This window comes from Stenella coeruleoalba, assembly GCF_951394435.1.
Source record: "Stenella coeruleoalba genome assembly, chromosome: 16".
Taxonomy (NCBI): Eukaryota; Metazoa; Chordata; class Mammalia; order Artiodactyla; family Delphinidae; genus Stenella; species Stenella coeruleoalba.
In genome coordinates, this window is record NC_137162.1 from 48,162,086 (window position 1) to 48,184,063 (window position 21,978).

General features: G+C 39.9%; 2 protein-coding genes and 1 pseudogene across 3 annotated transcripts in view; 2 read left to right on the forward strand and 1 right to left on the reverse strand.

The window, feature by feature from the left end:
- Window positions 1-13,648, forward strand: part of GLUD1 (glutamate dehydrogenase 1) — a 40,206-nt gene extending 26,558 nt beyond the window's left edge. The window contains exons 6-13 of the mRNA XM_079900384.1: window positions 1,136-1,315; window positions 2,533-2,670; window positions 4,086-4,223; window positions 4,550-4,630; window positions 5,780-5,903; window positions 6,713-6,804; window positions 11,319-11,381; window positions 12,287-13,648. Coding sequence (XP_079756510.1) covers window positions 1,136-1,315; window positions 2,533-2,670; window positions 4,086-4,223; window positions 4,550-4,630; window positions 5,780-5,903; window positions 6,713-6,804; window positions 11,319-11,381; window positions 12,287-12,406 — 936 coding nt within the window. The 3' untranslated portion in view covers window positions 12,407-13,648. The remainder of the gene's footprint in view (window positions 1-1,135; window positions 1,316-2,532; window positions 2,671-4,085; window positions 4,224-4,549; window positions 4,631-5,779; window positions 5,904-6,712; window positions 6,805-11,318; window positions 11,382-12,286) is intronic.
- Window positions 1-21,978, reverse strand: part of SHLD2 (shieldin complex subunit 2) — a 162,358-nt gene that overhangs the window by 134,541 nt on the left and 5,839 nt on the right. The gene's annotated exons all lie outside the window — the stretch shown is intronic.
- On the forward strand, window positions 16,878-17,476 carry LOC307175280 (large ribosomal subunit protein uL23-like; annotated as a pseudogene). Its single transcript has one exon. The product of its transcript is annotated as a large ribosomal subunit protein uL23-like (transcript).

Here is a 21,978-nt window from a genome sequence, read left to right on the forward strand (position 1 = left end):
ATTAAATAGTCCATACTTTAGCCACTGACTTAAAATGCTTCCTGTATGTAATACTCATTTCCTGTATACAATAAGACTGTCTCTAGTTTCTCCTGTCCCACAGAAGACAACAGATTTGTCTATTACGCACTGTTCTGCTTGCTACAGTTTATAGTATATGCTAAACTGGTTGCTTCCAGTTTATCCCTTGGAAGGGAAGCCCTCCCAAGCCCCTTTCTTCCTTCTAATTATTCTTGTTTCTGAACCAGAATACATGCATACTGTCAATACAGAGAGTACAGGAAGGAGAAGACTTACTCTCCCACTCGGCTTCTTAGAGCTAACAGCTACTACAGGAGGTGCTCTACTGACACATGGGCATGGGCCTCTGTGTCTCACCCACGTGTACCCCTTTTTTTTAACTCCAGTAATACCATACTATATATACACAATTTTTTGTATATATACAATTGTATATATAGTATGGAATTAGAATTTCTGGATTAATGGCTTTTTATCTTGATAGGTATTCCAGTTGCCCTGCAAAGCTTAGTTATTTTTTCTTTCTTTTTTATTTCTTGAATACTTTTGTTAATCCACTCTTAGGTGAACCTGAGTTATCTTTTAAAGTTCTTTTTTAAAAGTGACACTTAATTGAATTTCTAGATTAGTTTGGCAGAAAAATATTTTTACAGTGTTGAGTCTTCCCATCCATGAACACTGTAGTGGCTCTTCCTATCTTAGGTTCTGTTCTGGTGACGTGCTCAAGTCTTATGATAACTTTTAAGACAATTCCAGGTGACATGTATACCCTTACTTAGTAGGGCTTAAGCACTTGGTGAAGGAATAATAGTTTTAAGCTGAACTCCCTCTACTTGTGTGATCCTGCTGTTTGTATTTCCTTGATGTTTAATTCCTAAAAACCCTGTTTCTCCCATCAGAAAATAGTCTACTTTATTACATATTTTCTAGGAACAGAAACTTGAAAAGGCGAGACTTACCCCTATTGATGAACGTATACCTTAAACACACACACACTCCTAATGAGCATATTAGTTAAATGAGAATGTGTTTGCACTTTAATGCTTCTTTATGTTGGTCCTCATAGAAATTGATGTTGATATTTCATCTTTTATGTTTTGCCCTTCTTTTGCAGGATATTAATGCCCATGCCTGTGTTACCGGTAAGCCCATCAGTCAGGGTGGAATCCACGGACGGATCTCTGCTACTGGTCGGGGAGTTTTCCATGGGATTGAAAACTTCATCAATGAAGCTTCTTACATGAGTATTTTAGGAATGACACCAGGATTTGGAGATAAAACATTTGTTGTTCAGGTAAAAATGTTTGCTTTCTTAAAGAATAACTGATATACATATAGTAATAATTTTTTTCAGTGTTTTAAGATTTGCATTTTTTAAAATTTTATTGGAGATTTGTAATGTGTTAATTTCTGCTGTACAGCAAAGTGATTCAGTTATAATATAGTTCCCTGTGCTATACAGTAGGACCTTGTTGTTTATCCATCTTATAATATAATAGTTTGCATCTGCTAATCCCAAGTTTCCACAAACCAGTTGTTGCTCTCTCCTCTGAGCCTCTGAAGCTCCCTTTCTGATCTTCCCACCAGTGATGGGGCTTCCCAGAGTGTGGGAACCTTTCCTCTTTTATAGCTGCCTTCCAGGGGCACAGGTCCCATCCCAGTTGCTTTTTTCTTTTTTTTTCCATTTTGTCTTACCTGATTATATGGGGATCTTTCTTGTCCTTTCAGGTGTTTGAGGTCTAGTGTTCAGTAGGTATTCTGTGAGAACTGTTCCATTTGTAGATGTATTTTTGATGTATTTCTGGGAAGAGGTGAGTTGCACATCCTTGTACTCCTCGATTGGAGCCCCTAGATTTGCAGTTTTTAAAATTTGATTCTTTGGATCTCTTAAGTTTTAAAATGGACATATGCAGAGTAATACATCCTTTATTTTTTGAACCTTGGTAAGATTCATGTGACTAAACCAAGTATCTCTCAGAAACATGAAACTATCATCAACTTCTTTTGTTTGATATTTAAATTGCAATTGTATCCAGAAGGGGACATCTCTTAAACTATTATGTGTATACAGAGGGTTTACACAAGGATCCAAATTTCAACTTTTGTGTGGTGATTGATTAGTTTACTTAGAGGAATCAAAATTAAGTTAAATCCTACTTTAAAATAAAACCCATACCCTTCCCAATTACTGACTTATCTTTTCACGACCATAGGACATCTGGTCATCAGGAACTGAGGTCCTAGATAGCATCATTGACATCACTGCCATTTCTTTATAGGCCAGCAAGGCTGCATGTCACTGAATGTCCTCAGGACTCATTATCACAGAGGACAAAGGGTTGTGTTCCACATTCCAAAGCAAATTTATTGTTGAAGAGAGACATTGTTTCTTTTATCAGAAGGATTTTGAGAATTACTTCTAAACCAACAGAATTGTATTGGTCAGAATATGACATTTATCGTCTATGCTAGGACTTTGATTTTTGTTTCATGTACAACTGTACTTCACAGGGATTTGGTAATGTGGGCCTGCACTCTATGAGATATTTACATCGTTTTGGTGCTAAATGTGTTGGTGTTGGTGAATCTGATGGGAGCATATGGAATCCAGATGGTATTGACCCAAAGGAACTGGAAGACTTCAAATTGGTATGTTAGTGTAATATCTGAACAGTTTGACCACCTGAATGTTGTAAAGTTGAAATAAGTATTATTGAAATCTGTTTGCATTGCTTTTTTTAAAATTAATTTTTATCGGAGTATAGTTGATTTGCAGTGTTGTGTTAGTTTCTGCTGTACAGCAAAGTGAATCGGTTATACATATATCCATTCTTTTTTAGATTCTATTCCTATACAGGTGATAACAGAGTATTGAGTAGAGTTAGTTCCCTGTGCTATATAGTAGGTCCTTATTAGTTATTTGTTTTATATAGAGTACTGTATATGTGTCAATCCCAAGCTCCCAATTTATCCCTCCCCACCTCCCCCCACCCTGGTAACCATAAGTTTGTTTTCTACATCTGTGACTCTATTTCTGTTTTGTAAATAGGTTCATTTGTACCATTTTTAGATTCCACATATACGCAATATCATGATGTTTGTCTTTCTCTGTCTGGCTTCACTCAGTATGACAATCTCTAGGTCCATCCAGGTCTCTGCAAATGGCATTATTTTATCCTTTCTAGACTGCCATATTTTAGATTCCACATATACATGATATCATGATATTTGCCTTTCTCTTTTTGACTTATTTCACTTAGTATGATAATCTCTAGTTGCATCTATGTTGCTGCAAATGGCATTATTTCATTCTTTTTTATGGCTGAGTAATTAATATTCCATTGTATACACATACCACATCTTCTTTATCCATTCATCTGTCGATGGACGCTTAGGTTGCTTCCATGTCATGGCTATTGTGAATAGTGCTGCAGTGAACATTGGGATACATGTGGCTTTTCTAATTATGGTTTTCTCCAGATATATGTCCAGTAGTGGGATTGCTGGATCATATGGTAGCTCTATTTTTAGTTTTTTAAGGAACCTCCATAGTGTTCTCCATAGTGGCTGTACCAATTTACATTCCCACCAACAGTGCAAGAGGGTGCCCTCTTCTCCACACCCTCTCCAGCATTTATTGTCTGTAGATTTCTTGATGATGGCCATTCTGACCGGTGTGAGGTGATACCTCGTTGTAGTTTTGATTTGCATTTTTCTAATTATTAGTGATGTTGAGGGTCTTTTCATGTGGCTCTTGGCCATCTGTCTGTCTTCTTTGGAGAAATGTCTATTTGGATCTTCCACCCATTTTTGGATTGGGTTGTTCGTTTTTTTGATATTGAGCTGCATGAGCTGCTTGTATATTTTGGAGATTGATCCCTTGTTGGTCGCTTCATTTACAAGTATTTTCTCCCATTCTGTGGGTTGTCTTTTCATTTTGTTTGCTTATTTTTTTTAATGTAACTCAAAGACCTCCTACTAAATGAGTCTTCATATCATAGGCACTAAACATAAACATTTAAACTCTGTTGCAACCATTAATTCTGATTTTCAATCAATTATAGCAACATGGAACAATCCTGGGCTTCCCCAAAGCAAAGATCTATGAAGGGAGCATCTTGGAGGCTGACTGTGACATATTGATCCCTGCTGCCAGTGAGAAGCAGCTGACCAAGTCCAATGCACCCAGAGTCAAAGCCAAGGTGACACAGCATGATGGCTTCAACCTTACCAATGTGGAGTGACACTGAGAGTCATAGAAAAGCTCTAATGGGTTTCCTCTTTTTTTAAAAAAAGAAAACAGCTTTATTAGGATGCATTGGGTTGGCCAAAGTGTTCGTTCGGGTTCGTTACCATCTTATGGAAAAACCCAAATAAACTTTTTGGCCATACAAGTCCCCAAGCATACAATTTAAAGTGGGATTTTGCTGCTCTCCCACAGCCCCATCCCCCACACATCTCTTGAGCTCAGCTGGAGGGGATTTGACGGTGTTATTGGCATTTCTCTATGTTCGTGACTTTCTTGCAGATCATTGCTGAAGGTGCCAATGGACCGACAACTCCAGAAGCTGATAAGATTTTCCTAGAGAGGAACATCATGGTTATTCCAGTAAGTAATCTACATTTACCAGATTTTATATGTACTTGGAATCATAATTGTCTTTTGCAAAGAACTGGGGGGAGAGGAGGATTGTTAGTTTCCCAAGGCTTAGTGATGAATTCTTCATCTTTATTTTGTTTTAAATTTTTATTTATTTATTTATCTACATTTATTTATTTCTGGCTGCGTCGGGTCTTAGTTGTAGGATGAGGGATCTTTTGTTGCAGCGCACAGTGTCTTGGTTGTGGCTCACAAGCTTCTCTCTAGTTGTGGCACGCAGGCTCTCTAGTTGAGGCGTTTGGGCTTAGTAGTTGTGGTGTGCGGGCTTAGTTGCCTCGCAGCATGTGGGATCTTAGTTCCCTGACTAGGGATCAAACCCACGTGCCCTGCATTGCAGGATAGATTCTCTACCACTGGACCACCAGGGAAGTCCCTTTATTTTGCTTTTAAGAAAATAAAGTAGAAGTGTGGTTAATATAATAAGCCTGTCTTATACTGGACCTGAACATTTTCTTCCAACTTCAGGCTCTTTCTTGAGTATGTATTTAGACTTCTTAAATCCAGTTATATAAATGTATAATGTGCTAGAAGTCCTACTATAACTTGCAAATGTCCCTTGCTGTCTTACTCAGAAAGCTAATATGAGTAATATGTGCTTAAGTTTTTCAGTGGTTAAGCGTGGGGTCTGTACCAAAAGGTCATTGGAAATTAGAAGTTAGTGTGGACGCGTGATGCATTTTGAAGAACTGCTTTTGCTGAAAGCACTTAAATTCAGGTTAACTGAAATAGACTGCCTTTATGTAGTGGGAGAGTGAACACTAATCTTCTGGCAAGACACCCTTGGACCATCCAAACCAGTGGTTAGTGGGCAGGCAATTTTGTCAGATTTTTTTAGGTGGAGAAGAGGCTCTAAAACCTCTGATCAAATGCTTGCTGATTAATAAACCAATCAATTATTTTTTTTCCAAAGGGAGAAAGCCTCAGATGTATTGGGAAGGGGGTTTGTTTAAGTATAAAATTTCTGATACTATCTAAGATGTATTTGGGAAGCTTGAAGCTTAATCTCCTTTGATATTAAAACTTTGATATTAAACCATGAGCTCACGTTCATTGTAAGCTTTTATTAAGACCATCATCTCCTCATTTTTTTGTGTATAGGATCTCTACTTGAATGCTGGAGGAGTGACAGTGTCTTACTTTGAGTGGCTGAAGAATCTAAATCATGTCAGCTATGGCCGTCTGACCTTCAAATATGAAAGGGATTCTAACTACCACTTGCTCAGTAAGTTCTGATTATCCTGTTCTGCAGAAGTAATCTTTTGGGCCATCTAAAAGGTTGGGGAAAGCCTGCATTTAATAAAAGGGCTAATTTCCTTTTTGTTTAGTCTCAGAACAGAAAACTATTCTGACTCATGAGTCTTAGACCAAAAATATACAATTTCTTCATAGGTATTCACTATATTAACTCTCTGGAATATATTTATATTCCAATGTTTATTCTGCAAGTATGTTCTGGTTCCCAGAACCTAATCTGTAAGTTAATAGTATAAAGAGTATCATTTTAAACCAGGAGCTCCTGTTGATACTCATCCATTTCTATCTCAGGTTGCGTTTGGTAAAGCCCTATCTATTGTCAAGAATTTTTTGAGTCTTCTGATGAGAATACTGTTTTGTCTTTGACTAGAATAGGCTCCAGAGTTGACACTAGAATTTTCCTCAAGCTGAAATAAGACCAAGACCTCCAGCTGAGCTTTACTGAGCCCACTCTGAGAATCTGGGTGAAGTGTTCCATCGATTTCCATTCCTTTTTCCCTCAGCATTTTCTTTTTAAAAGAGCCAAGGAAAATCCCTGCTAATGGGTGTTATGGAAACAGAGCAGTGACCTAAATACACATTTATATAGGAATTTGGCAAAGTGCTTTTTACTCCTTTTAACTGAGATTTAAGTGAGTAACCCTTTTATGTTATTAGTGTTGAAGGTTTTATGTCATTAGTGTTTGGGGCTGTGGCTATAGTGTGGGACTACTTTTGTTTCTACTTCATTTTTTTTCTACTAGCAATATCGTAGCTTCATCTCTTGGCTTTTTATAGTGTCTGTTCAAGAGAGTTTGGAAAGGAAATTTGGAAAGCATGGTGGAACTATTCCCATCGTACCCACAGCAGAGTTCCAAGACAGGATATCGGTGAGTGTGCTTGTGGCGGCATCACATACCCTGCCTGCTCTCTTCTTTAGGTCAGGCCAGCTGCATTAAGTGGGATTAAGGCGTGGTCATCAACATGACAGTTACATGACTTCCTCTTTCCTTACATTCTAAAAATTTAGTTTGAAATAACTCATGGTTCCGCTTTTGATACTTTTACAATACAGATGACTCAACAAGTGATTCTAACATAATGGTGAAGAGTTATTGTCTATTTTAACTATTTTAAGCTTTAGAGAAATGGAAAGAATTGAAAAGTAAACATTAGATTGACCTATATAAAAAATTGAAATTACTATATGGACACAAATAAGAGTCAAAGAAAATAGATGAGAAAAACGAGTTGTTGTTAATTAGCTATTGACAGGATATATTAATACACATCACAAAGAGAATTTCTTTACCAGTAAGTAGCAGGCGACATGAAAAAAATCAGAGGTAGAAAAAAATGTTTAACCTCGTTGTTAAAGAAATATAAATTAAAATAAGGATTCTTTAATGTATTAAACTAGCATAAACAATTAATGGATTTATACTCACCATGTCTGTTGTGAAGCAGTTGTACCTTTATTCTGATGACAATGCAAAAGACTTATTAAAGAGTTCCTGCCCTTTGACACTTATAATAACATCACCTCTGGGAGTTAATCCTAAGAAAACAATTTTAAAGGAGAGGAATGATTCCATGCACGATGTCATTGGAACTGTGTTTGCAGTCATTTTTAAAATTAGGTTTGATTTTACAATCCAGTGTGCGTGTGTGTTTGTGTGTGGGGCAGGGAAATGGCTAAGTGATAATATGTCTTCTTATGAAATATTCAGTCATGGGAAATAATTTAAGACTATATTGCAAAATGGGGAAATGTTAAGGGTTTTGTTTTGAAGGAGAAAAGATGCTTTTGCCACTCCGGGTAACTCTCCTCAAAGAACCTTCCTCTTTCCCAGAACCATGTGTCTTAGTTCTGGTCCCTCCTTCTGGAACACCCAGACCCACTCCCTGCTTGAGTAGCACATCTCAGTGGCTTTTCCTGAAAGTCCTCTCTGACTGCCAGCATTTCATCCATCCTTCCATCACAAGTCACTTAGTGCGTTTATAGGCCCTGCTGTTGCTGCGGCTTTAAGATGGGATTCCTGCTCCTCCCTGTGGTCGCCCCATGTCACAACACACGCCTGCCACATAGTCAATCAGACTGAAACGTGGAGAGGGAGTGAAGAGGACAGCCAGTTGGTTAGGAAGACAGATCCATGATGCCTTTCATTTTTATCCTTTTTTAAAATAATCTTTGCCCAATGTATCAGTCTTCCAGTTTTCAAATGCTTTCGGTGCTTCTAATTTTAGACTTTAATGCTATTTCTCATCTCTTAGTGACTTACTTATTGCAGGAGTCTTGTAATAAGTGTCAGTTGAAAACCCAGTGTTTTCCCCCAGCTCCTTGCTTTTACTTTCCCCCTCCCCAGCCATGCTGTGGCCCTTCCAGGACCTACATCATTGACCTCATCATCTTTTCACTGTCCTTCATCACACCTGTCTGCACTTAAATTCCATTGACCATCATTACAGTAACTCTGTGGCCTTGTTTTGCTTCATCACACTCCCTTGTTAACACCTGAACCCTGATGAAATCCAGCTCTCTGCCCCCTCCATTCCTCCGCTATAGCAGGAGGCCCTGCTGACTCTTCAAACTTAAAGTAGGCTCTCAGCTGCCCAGCAGTTAAACTACTTTTCCCTGTTCCATTCATTCTCTTGGTTAATTATATCATATTTTCTCCTTTTTTCTCTCCCTGCACTCCAGTTCATGACCTGGTATCTATTCACAGAAAAGTGAAGCAGTCAGGGAACTTCCACATCTACCCAGCTCCTGGTATCTGTACCCTGTCTTGTACTCTTGAGCAACTCTGTGCTTCCATCTCAGCCCAAGTCTTGTTCTGGGCGTTGGATGGCCTGTTTTCAGTCTCTCAAATGCACTGCTCAAGCAAACCTTCCCCTTTCTCTTGCATCATCAGTTTTCCCTCTATTCAGTCATTTCTATCAATGTAACAAATGCTGCCTTAAAAAATATAAATCTTAATCCCACTTGCCCTTCCAGGTCTTGGTATTTTTATTTCTCGTACAGCAAACCTCCTTAAGAGTTGTGTATACTCTGTCCCCAGTTCTTCTATACTCAAACCTCCTATTCTGCCCACCACTTCACCAAAACTGTTCTTGTCAAGGTAACCAGTGGTGGCAGCATCGCCAAACCTAGCGGTCATTTTTCAGTCCTCATCTTACTTCACTGGGCACAGGTGATTACTCCCGCTGGAAATATTTCTTAGCTTCCAGGACACCACATCCTCCTGGGTTTCCTCCTGCTTCACTCGCCAGTCCTTCTGCTGATCCTTGTCATCCCTGTACCCTGTTAACATTGGAAGTCCTCAGTCCCTGAACCACTTCTCAGTCTGAATTCAAAACTTTGGTGATCTCACTCAGCCTCGTGGTTTTTTATATGCTGTCTCCTCTAACTAGAATATAAACTCCAGGAGAACAGAGAATTTTCATTATTTTGTTTTCTGCTGTGTCCCCAGTACCTAGAAGAGTGCCTGGAACATAGTAGGTACTCAATAAATGTTTGGTGAATGAATGAGTGGGTGAAAGGAATAGCAGTATTCCACTTGTAAAGCAAGTTTTCCTGTTCCTAACTTGGTAGAACAAAACAAAACTTAACCCGTATGTTTCTCTTTTTCTTTCTTTAAGGTTTTTTTTTTAAATTTAAATTTAATTTTATTTATATTTTGGCTGTATTGTGTCTTAGTTGCAGCGAGTGGAGGCTACTCTTTGTTGCAGTGCGATGGCTTCTCTTACTGCGGAGCATGGGCTCTAGGTGCACAGGCTTCAGTAGTGGTGGCACATGGGCTCAGTAGTTGTGGCGCATGGGCTTAGTTGCTTCACGGCATGTAGGATCTTCCCAGACCAGGGCTCAAACCTGTGTCCCCTGCATTGGCAGGTGGTTTCTTAACCACTGCACCACGAGGGAAGTTCCATATGTTTCTCTTTTTTTTTAAATTTATTTATTATTTACCTTTGGCTGCGTTGGGTCTTCATTGCTGCGCATACGCGCAGGCTTTCTCTAGTTGCAGCAAGCGGGAGCTACTCTTTGTTGTGGTATGCGGGCTTCTCATTGCGGTGGCTTCTCTTGTTGTGGATCACGGGCTTTGGTAGTTGCGGCACACGGGCTCAGTAGTTGTGGCTCGCAGGCTCTAGAGCACAGGCTCAGTTGTGGCGCATGGGCTTAGTTGCTCCGAGGCACGTGGGATCTTTCCAGATCAGGGCTTGAACCCATGTCCCTTGCATTGGCAGGCAGATTCTTAACCACTGCACCAAGCAGGGAAGTCCCCCATATGTTTCTTAATTGATACAAGTGTTACAGAAATATACTTTCTTAGATAAAGTTCAGCATATATAAAAAGTGGCTCACCAACAACAAGTTTTTATTTGGCATATCAGGATGTGTTTGCTAGCTATATATATCATATTAAGAGTGGTGGTGATAGTTATTTGTCCTAACTTTAGAAAGCAGTCCAAAAAACAAATTAGAGGAACCCATTGAAACAAACTGACTTATAGAGATAATTGGCAAAGGAAAGAGAGGAGCTGATTTGGTGGTCAAAGATGCTGGGTTATATCCCAGCTCTAAAAATAGCTACCTGGGGACTTCCCTGGTGGTCCAGTGGTAAAGAATCCACCTTCCACTGCAGGGAACATGGATTCGATCACTGGTTGGGGAACTAAGATCCCACATACCACAGGGCAACTAAGCCCGTGGGCCACAACTACTGAGATTGCACACCTCAACTAGAGATCCCATATGCTGCCAACTACAGAGCCCACGTGCCACAACTAAGACCAGACACAGCCAAAAATAAAATAAAATAAGTAAAATTAAATTTTAAAAAAAGCTACCCGTAACTTTGGCCGACTTCCCTGGTTGTCAGTTTCCTCATCAGAAGAATTAGGGTGGTTAATTATGAGCTGCTAAGATCCCTCCAGCTTTAAAGTTTGTGGCATTGCTGAATATACAGGCAGGATTCTACCCCACAGCTGCTATTGGAGGTAGCTCGATTCTTTTCGGTGCCCTGTGTGGTGTGCTGGGGAGCGGAGATGAATGTACCCTGACACCGACAGGGTAACATGTTGTTGCGGTCTGCATCTCAGATGGTTGGTTGACCGGTGCTGAGCCCACTACTTGGCCTATGTTTCTTGGTCCATACTTTCCTGTGGTGTTTTACCATGATATTAATTTCATGAGTATTTGTTTGCTGTCAAATATAGTGAAAACTAAATTATGGTTAAAACATGACTACTTAAATAGGTATCAAGGTACTATACAGAAATTAAGTATATCTTTCCTGAAAGACAAAAAACAATTCTATCTGGCTGTATGTTGACTTAAGAATCCTTTATGCTCTTATAGGTGAAGCATGTCTTTATGGTTTTGTTAAACTATTCTTCTTCCTAACAGGGTGCCTCTGAGAAAGACATTGTGCACTCTGGCTTAGCTTACACCATGGAGCGCTCTGCAAGGGTATGTACACAGATGCTGTTTGCGTTTCTGGTAGTTACGTGAAGTACAGCTCAACGGTGTCATCTCAGCTGCCAGATTGTGTGTGCAGTGACAGAAAATAGCGATGTGTTTAAATGTTCCAAAACATGTGCTTTTTCAGTCTTAAATGATGGGCGTTGTTTTTAGGATCTTCCGTATGTTTTCCAGACTTTGGGAAATAATGCCAAGTTAGAAGGAATCATGTTTAGCTTAGTCAGCCAAACTGGGTTGCAGCTTAGTGCACCACTCTGTTACAGCTACAGGAAGCTACCTTACTACATAGAATCTGGTAGATGTGAAAGGCTTTTTGACCACTTGATCCTTATTTCAAAGCCTTAAGCACAGTTCGAGTCCAGTTTTCTTAATTTCTTTTTGCGTTCAGATTCTATCCACTTGGCATCAAGTTGAAATAGCAGAAGCAGATATTAATTTTAATTTTTGAGATAATTAGCATACCACATTCACCCTTTTAAAGTATATAATTTAGCAGCCTTCAAGTATGTTCACGAGGCTATGTAGCCATCCCCACTCACTCCAGAACATTTTCTTCACCCCATCCTTAGTTCATTTAATTACCACAGTGTGTATCAGACTTGCTCCAGATTACAGGATGTCTAAAGGGCACGGAGATAACTCACGTCTTAAATTCTAAGGAGTAACATCCTCCTGTCACCTAAACAGTAATTTGTATTAATTCCAGAGAATTAGTCCTTCCTGACTCGAGGTTGTTTCACTGCCTGAGTAGTTTCTCTTTGGCTACCCAAGTCCAGTCCTGAAGTGGTACTAGGGTAACTTGTACCAGGCTGTTATGTGCCTTGTGTGTTCATGGCCTGGCTACTTGAGTCAGGGTCACATCCCATCTCCACATCACATCTCCTTCATTTCAGCAAATCATGCGCACAGCCATGAAGTATAACCTGGGATTGGACCTGAGAACAGCTGCCTATGTCAACGCCATTGAGAAAGTCTTCAAGGTGTACAATGAAGCTGGTGTGACCTTCACATAGACCGGACCAGACTGCAGCTGACTTCTTCACTACCCTCTTCACCTCTTCATCTGCAGACCTATCACAAGTTTACACGTAACCACAGAAATCTCTCTCTCATGACTTAATAGATAATGGACACCATTCTCAAGTCAATCCAAATCAGCCCCTTGAGAAGAAACGGTAGGGGATCATAAATAAGCTAATAAGTGACAGTAGAAATGAGCTATGTCAGAGAGCCACTTGGGCACTTTGCCTTTAAGTAAAGTCGTTTCCCTCTGCCTGTGCTGCCTTGTTCCATGGCTGTTTCCCAGCACAGTCAGCTGTAGCCCTGGGAAAAGCACCTTTTGTCCAAGAGCAGTCAGTCACTTGCCACTTCAGCTCTGGACAGATCTATCAGGTGCTCTGACACATTTAAGAAGCAGGTATATGGCATTTTCAGGAGGTAGCATGGTCCTCAAGTGAGTTATTGGTATTTTACATCAGCAAAATAACTCAATTTTATAGGTTACAAACAAAAAAAACTTTCTCTTTATGCATTTTATTCTTTTAGAATAAAATAAGTACATGCTGCTGTAATAAAATTGCCTTTAATCACTTAACAAGCCTAACCTTGACTCAAGCAGTGAATGCCTGTAAACATAATGAAAAAAGCTAGTATTTTTATAACATAAAACAGTATCATTTATAACTTGTCAATTGCATATTGTCATCCAGCAAAAATAAAAAGCCTGGTAGAGAATTAAGTTATCTTCATACCTGCAAATGACGGAGGCTATTTTTGTTAAGACTGTTGGAATTTACTAACCACAATTATGACATATAGTCCAAAGAATGCAGTAACCTCCTTATCATGTTAATTAATTGTCCTCTTTTGAAGATCTGTTGTGTTGATTAATTGAACAATAATTCAAGTAGAGTGCCCCAGAAGAAAACCACGTGGGCCCCTCTGGAGTCTGGCTGGCGGCTCTGAGCATTGCCAATGGCCCTGACTCTTTGTCCTCATCTAGAGGCCTCATCTTCTGCACACGGCTTCATTCCCAGTGGGCTGGAAACAACCTGGGGTTGTGTTTTGGGAGTTGTTTGGCCAGGGCCTTTTGAACAGTAGTGGTGTCCCAATGAAGTACTAGATATTATTTATGTAAGAATTAGCTTTTCTTTTTTTTTTAACAATAATATCCTTTCAGAAATTTCTAACTACTTTGTAACTGCATGACTTAACCTGGTGACAAAAGCAGTTATTAAAAAGACTACCTTTTCCAAAGCTTATGTTTCTTTTCTGTGTTTTTGTATTTGATGTATTTGTCTCTTTTAGTAGATAAAACTATAATTGGGTTTCTGAAATTTTTGAAACCACCACCTATATAACATTTCTTTCCACAATGTTTTGAGCTGCCAAATTTTTTTTTTTTTTTTTTTTTTTTTTTTTTTTAGCAGTACGCGGGCCTCTCACTGCTGTGGTCTCTCCCGTTGCGGAGCACAGGCTCCGGATGCACAGGCTCAGCGGCCATGGCTCATGGGTCCAGCTGCTCCGCGGCATGTGGGATCTTCCCGGACCGGGGCACGAACCCATGTCCCCTGCATCGGCAGGCGGACTCTCAACCACTGCGCCACCAGGGAAGCCCTTGAGCTGCCAAAATTTTATTCCTTGAATTCTTTTGTGTTTCATTCTATGAAACAATATCAATGGCTATTCTTAGGGAAGATGTTCTATTGCTTAAAGCTGATATACTAACATAATTTATATACCTTTTTATACATAGCACTTTTTAACGAAAGAAGGTTTCATTGATTATGGTCCATTTTTAATAATTTAGCCACGAGATGTAAGAAGACAATACTAACTGTAATCAACAGAAGTAGATTCTAGACGTGATTCCACCAGCTTACACAGCTGCCAGATCTGAAACATAACCTTCAGCTGGACTTTGTGTCTGTTTTGTCCTGATTCTGCCTTTCCATGGTTCTGAGCATCGGGTCAAGGAGTAGACATACAAGCCCATGGCACCTAGCCTTCCTGAGCACAGTGATATCTACTTGCACTCTAGATGGAACATTAAAATAGGGGAGAGGGACTGCTGATCCCATGCACCACAACTAGAGGTAAGCCCGCATGCCGCAACAAAGAGTCCATGTGCCGCAACTAAGACCCGACACGGCCAAATAAATATTTTAAAAAATGAATAAAATAGGGGGAAAGTGATGTGAAAGCAAGTTCCAGAATATTTGGAACAGTACCAGGTGGGTCAGTAGAGTCTAGGCATGTGAAAGCGGGATGATAAATCTTAGTGTGGTCTTTGGCTAACATATTGGGAGTATTTATAGTGGTGTTTTAAAGACATACATTAATGGGTGTTATTGATATTGTCAGAAAACTGGTATTGTTCATACTAGCTATATAAAGGTAACACAGCACTAGTGTGTCAGCTTTGGTTCCTGGAGTTTTGAGTTAGAAGAAAATTCTGGTCAATTACTCTTGGTTTCACTGAAATGTTCTAATTTATCTGCTTATAAAATTCTTTGTAAAACATATATAATACTCTAAAGTTAACTGTTTCTGAACTAGCCACAGATGGCTTTTGTAGCGCCTATTTAACTGTTGCCTCAAACCCCTACACCAGAAATGTGTTCTAATTACCCCTTGATGGTTGAAGTTTAGGGAAGTTAAAAAAAAATCAAGTTTTAAGAAAGCCTGCATCTTAATTCACAAGCTTTAAGTAAATTAGCTATTCCCTAAACATCCCTGGCAGGCTTTCTCAGCCCTGCTACGTGTAAGGCCGTCAAAGCATGGCACCTGAAGAAAACTACATCTGTGAACCTTGCACAGAAACCTCTGCAAAAGTTTTATTTGTAATATGTGTGTTTTTAATTTTTTTCACAACTCTTACTGGCTTTTTTTTGCTTGTTTTTTTAAATCAAAGCTTACACATAGTGTAGACAGGATTTCTCAACCTCAACACTGTTGACGTTTTGGCCAGGTAATCCTTTGTCTGGGGGACAGTCCTGTGCATTGTCGGATATATAGCAGCATCTCTGACCTCTACCCATTAGAGGTCAGCGGCATCCCTAAGTTGTGACAATGTATTCAGATTGCCAAATGTCCTGTCAGGGACAAAGTCACTCCCTATTGAGAATTACCGGTGTTGAGAGCCAAATAGTTCTATAAGGCTTACTGTGAACTATAGTATTATACTGGACTCTTAACACCTATGAGGCTAGTATTACCCTTATACCAAAGCCAGACAAAGTATTACCCTTATACCAAAGCCAAAGACATCACAGGAAAAGAAAATTACACACCAATATCCCTTGTTAACATATATATAAAATAGTTAAACAACAAGGTCCTACTCTATAGCACAGGGAACTATATTCAATATCCTATAATACCGGTCAGAATAATCATTAAAAAGTCTACAAATAGGGGCTTCCCTGGTGGTGCAGTGGTTGAGAGTCTGCCTGCCAATGCAGGGGACACGGGTTCGTGCCCCGGTCTGGGAAGGTCCCACATACTGCGGAGCGGCTGGGCCTGCGTGTGGGGAGCCTGTGTTCCGCAACAGGAGAGGCCACAGCGGTGAGAGGCCCACAAAAAAAAAAAAAAAAGTCTACAAATAATAAATGTTGGAGAGGGTGTGGAGAAAAAGGAACCCTCTTACACTGTTGGTGGGAAAGTAAACTGGTACAGCCATTATGGAAAACAGTATGGAAGTTCCTCAAAACTAGACTTGCCATATGATCCAGCAATCCCACTCCTGGGCATATATCTGGACAAAACTAATTCAAAAAGATACATCCATCCCTATGCTCATAGCAGCACTACTTACAATAGCCAAGACATGGAAACATCCTAAATGTCCATTGACAGATGAGTGGATAAAGAAGATGTGGTGTACAATGGAATATTACTCAGCCATAAAAAGGAATGAAATAATGCCCTTTGCAGCAACATGGATGAACCTAGAGATTATCATACTAAGCAAAGTAAGAAAGACATATACCATATGATATCACTTATATGTGGAATCTAAAATATGACAAATGAACATATCTACCAAATAGAAACAGAACAGATTTGTAGTTACCAGAGGGGATAGAGGAGGGAAGGATTGGGACTTTGGCATTAGCAGATGCAAACCAGTATATATAGGATGGATAAACAAGGTCCTACTGTTTAGCACAGGGAACTATATTCATTATCCTGTGGTAAACCATAATGGAAAAGAATATATATGTGTGTGTGTGTATATATGTATATGTATAACTACGTCACTTTGCTATACAGCAGAAATTAACATTGTAAATCAACTATACTTCAATGGAAAATTTTTCTAAAAGAACACTGCAGAAGAAATATATCCTGTAATAAACCATAATGGAAAAGTATATATAACTGAAAAGTATATGTATTGCTGTACACCAGAAAATAACACAGCATTGTAAATCAACTATACTTCAATAAAATAAAAATATCCCTTAGTAACACAGACACAAAAATACTAAGAAACCAAGTCCAAGCTCATAAGTATCACACATACATCATGACCAAGAATTTCTCTCAGGAATGCGAGGATGGTTCAACATAAGAAATCAATCTGAAACCCGTTCCACGAAGGTGGCAGCAAAGGCGGCGGAGAAGGAAGCCCCTGCCCCTCCCAAAGCCAGAGCTAAAGCAAAGGCTTTGAAGGCCAAGAAGCAGTGTTGAAAGGCATCTACCACCACAAACACTGCCATAAAATAAAAGATCTAGCCATCACTCACCTTCCAATGGCCCAAAACACTGCAGCTCAGGGGGCAGCCCAAATATCCTCAGAAGAGTGCCCCTAGGAGAAACAAACTTGACCACTATGCCATCATCAGCTTCCCCCCTCACCACTGAGTCAGCCATGAAGAAAATGGAAGACAACACACGTGTTCATTGTGGATGTCAAGGCCAACAAGCACCAGATTAAACAGGCTGTGAAGAAGCTCTATGACATTGACATGGCTAAGGTCAACACCTTGATCAGGCCTGATGGAGAGAAGGCGGCATCTGTTTAACTGGCTCCTGGCTACAATGCTTTGGATGTTGCCAACAAAATTGGGACCATCTAAACTGAGTCAGCTGGCTAATTCTAAATATAAAAGTTTTCACTATAAAAAATCTAATAAACCCATTAATTGAATAAAGGGGGGAAAAACCACAATCAGTGTGGAAAAAGCATTTGACAAAATTCAAGACCCTTTCTAAACATAAAGGACATTTACGAAAAACCCACAGTTAACATCATACTCGCTGAAAATTAGAAAACTTCCACTGAAGAGGAACAAGATTCTTGCTTTCACCCTATTCTACATTATACTGGAAGTTCTAGCCAGAGTATTTAGGCAAGAAAAAGAAAAGCCATCTGAATTGGAAAGGAAGAGAAACTGTTTTGCAGATAATATTATTCTACATATAGAAAATCCCATAGAACACACACACACGCTACTGGAACTAATAAACAAATTAAGCAAAGTTGCAGAGTACAAGACCAACACTCAAAAATAAATTTTCCTATGCATCAGCAATGCACAATCTGTAAAGGAAACTAAGAAAACAATTCCATTTACAATAATATACAAAAGAAGAAAATATCTGGGAATAAGTTTAAACAAGGAGTTGAAACCCTTATAAAACTACAAAACACTGTTTAAAGAATACCTCAATAAATGGAAAGACTTCCCATGATAATACATTGGAAAACAATATTGTTAAGTTGGAATTACTTCTCAAAGCGATCTATAGAGTCAAAATTCCAATGGCCATTTTTGCAAAAAAATAGAAAATCTGATTCTGAAATTAATATGAAACTGCAGGGACTTCCCTGGTGGCACAGAGGTTCAGAATCTGCCTGCCAATGGTCCAGGAAGATCCCACATGCCACAGAGCAACTAAGCCTGTGTGCCACAGCTACTGAGCCTGCGCTCTAGAGCCCACAAGCCACAACTACTGAAGCCCACGCACCTAGAGCCTGTGCTCCACAACGAGAGAAGCCACCGCAATGAGAAGCACATGCACCACAACGAAGAGCAGCCCCTGCTTGCTGCAACAAAACTGCAAGTGGCTCCAAATAACCAAACAATATTGGGGAAAAAAAAAAAGCAACAACAAAAAAACTTGGAGTTCTCACACATTTCAAAATGTAATACAAAGCTACAGTAATTTAAACAGTGTGGTACTGACTGACATACAAACATTTGGACCAATGGAATAGAACTGAGAGTCCAGAAACATCTATGGTCAACTGATTTTTAACATTGGCGCCGACACCATTTGTATTAGTTTCCCAAGGCTGCCTTAAAGTACCACAAATTGGATGACTTAAAACCACAGAACTTTATTGTCTCATAGTTTGGGGGGCTATAAATTGTCAGCAGGGCCAGCCATGCTCTCCCTGAAACCTGAAGGGGAGAATTTCTTGGCTTTTCCTAGCTTTTGGTGGTAGCCATCAATCCTTGGCATTCTTTGGCTTGCAGCTGCATTACTCCAATCTCTGCTTCTGTTGTCACATGGCCATCATCCCTCTTATGTGTGTCTCTTATAGGGACAACAGTTATATTGGATTAAGGGTACACCTTACTCCAGTATGACCTCATCTTAACTAGTTACATCTGCAATGACCATATTTCCAAATAAGGTCTCTTTTTCAGGTACTGGGGGTTAGGACTTAAACATATCTTTTTGGGGGGGAACTCAATTCAACACATAACACTATCCAATGAGAAAAAGAATAGTCTCTTCAACAAAAGGCATTAGGACAACTGGATATCTACGTGCAAAGGAACAAAGTTTAACTTCTTCCTCACTGCATATATAAAATTTAACTCAAAATGGATCAAAGACCTAAGTATAAGAGATAAAATTGTAAAACTATTAGAAGAAACCATATTGGTAAATCTTCACGGCCTTGGATTTGGTAAAAACTTATTTTTTTATTTCAGTTGTATTTTCAGTTCTATAATTTCTACTTCATTCCTTTTTATAATTTCTAATTCTTTATTTGTATTCTCTATTTGATGTTGATCTCATACTTTTAATTCTTTAGATGTGGTTTCTTTTAGCTCTTTGAACATGTTTAAAATAGATGAAGTCTTTGTCTAGTAAGTCCATCTTCTGAAGTCTTAAGGCACAGTTTCTATCCCTCCCCCCCACAATGGGTTATAATTTCTTTCCTTGCATATCTTTGTTTTGTTTTTGCTGAAAACTGGACATGTTACATAATATAAAGTGGCAACTCTGGAAATCAGATTCCATACTCCTCCCCAGAGATTTGTTGTTGAGTGTTTAGTGACCTTTCTGAACTAATTCTATAGTCTGTTTTCTTTGTTGTGTGTGGCCACTGAAATTTCTCCTCAGTTAGCTTAGTGGTCAGCTAATGATTGGATAGAGATTTCTTCAAGTACCTAGAACCAGTAAGTCTCCTATCTTTGCCAAGACTCTGTCTATGCTGGGCCTCACCTTCAACACTCAGCCAGGCAACTTACATGTTGGCCTTGGTTCTCACTTCCTGCTTGCATAAAGCCTCAGGGTTAGAGATGAGAACTTCAGGCCTTCTCAGGTCTTTACTGAGCTTACACACATGTGCATGGCCTTTACTGAGCCTCACACATGTGCATGGCCTTCTAGATTCCCAGCAGTATGTTAGAATTTTCAAAGCCCCTAAGGACGTTTTATTCCCCAGTTTTTCCTTTTAAGATTTTTGGTTAGCCTATTGCTTGCTCACACTGTTATTCACCACCTCACCTCATACTGCCTGCCACCAACTTAAAAAATTACCTCTAAATGTTTTATAGCAAACAGTCCCGGGGAAAAGCCTTTTTGCACTAGGGGAGCTTCTAGTCCATACAAATAAAGACAGCCTTGCAGTGGGGTCTTCCTAGGAGCCACGAGTCAAGTCAAATAATGACATTTCTCTGGAAATAAGGCTTTGAAGAGACACCAACTCTGTTCTACTCTTTCCAGTAGCTGCCAGGCTGTTGGTTTTCACTGTGATTGTGGGCTGTTGGTGTCCAACATTGTACTGCTCACCGCAGGACAGGCCAAAAAACAGAGAGACGAGTTGCTGGGGCAAGCAATAGCAACTTCATTTGGAAAACCAGTAGATCAAGAAGATGGTCGACTCATGCCCCAAGAACCATCTTCTTGCCCAAGTTAGAATTCAGGCTTCTTTAATACTAAAAGGGGAGGGAGTAAGGTCAAACATATCCTGGTTTCCATGAGCCTCCAGAGGGGATGTGTTAATTTCTTCCTCCTTGCAGTCATTCACAGGTGAGCCTGGTCAGGATGTTCCCTGTGAGCTAAACAAAGGTATTTTAGCTTAATGCTCATTACCTGGGAGGCAGAGTTCCCAGAGATGGGCCGTTATGTATAATTTAAGCTCACAGGCAACATCCCTTCAATAATTAGCTTGTAATATAATGCAAAGTTTCTTAGCTATTACAATTCCCCATTGTCAATGTCCATTCCAGTCTTGTGGGAAAAGGGATGAAGACTGCTCTGGCTACTTCCAGAGGCTATGAATATTCCTTAGAATCTTTAGTCCTTTTTTATCTACAACTATTTGAACCCGATAAAACTGCTTAGCACTTTTTGTCTAATTTGTAATTGAACTTGGGGTTTTGGTTCCAGTTCCCAATACAAAATTCCTGTGCTATTTATTTAGACAAAATTAAACAAATTGGTTGACCCCTCTCCAGCTACAATGAAATTCCCACCTACTTCATTTGGATGGGCAGACCTGTTGGAGGCAAAGTCATGAACAAAGATTAGTATAGTGCCCAAAGTTTCCCAGCAACTGCTGCTGGGTCTTTTTTTTTTTTTTTAATAAATTTATTTATTTTTGGCTGTGTTGGGTCTTCATTGCTGCACGCAGGCTTTCTCTAGTTGTGGCGAACGGGGGCTACTCTTCGTCGTGGTGTGCGGGCTTCTCATTGTGGTGGCTTCTCTTGTTGCAGAGCACAGGCTCTAGTCGCCCAGGCTTCAGTAGTTGTGGCACGTGGGCTCAGTAGTTGTGGCTCGTGGGCTCTAGAGCGCAGGCTAAGTAGTTGTGGCACACGTGCGTAGTTGCTCCGCAGCATGTGGGATCTTCACAGACCAGGGCTCGAACCCGTGTCCCCTACATTGGCAGGCGGATTCTTAACCACTGTGCTACCAGGGAAGCCCAACTGCTGGGTCTTTTAGAGCATTTATAGATTCTCGCCTAGGCAGGCATCTGGAACAGCCTACCATACAATATTTCAAAGAGGCTTAATTTTTTAATTAATTAATTAATTTGTTTGGTTGCACCGGGTCTTAGTTGCAGCTCGCCGGCTCCTTAGTTGTGGCATGCAAACTCTTTAGTTGTGGCACACATATGGGATCTAGTTCCCTGACCAGGGATCAAACCCGGGCCCCCTGCATTGGGAGCGCCACCAGGGAAGTCCCCCAAAGGGGCTCAATTTAAGTCTAATTCTGGAAGCCATTGATCTGTAGCAGGGCAACTGGAAAGGCCTTATCCCAAGTTAAGTTGGTATTCATTTTCTCAGTTTTTCCTGTTGATTGTGGTCTCCGGGATGAATGTTAGTTCTAATGCCTT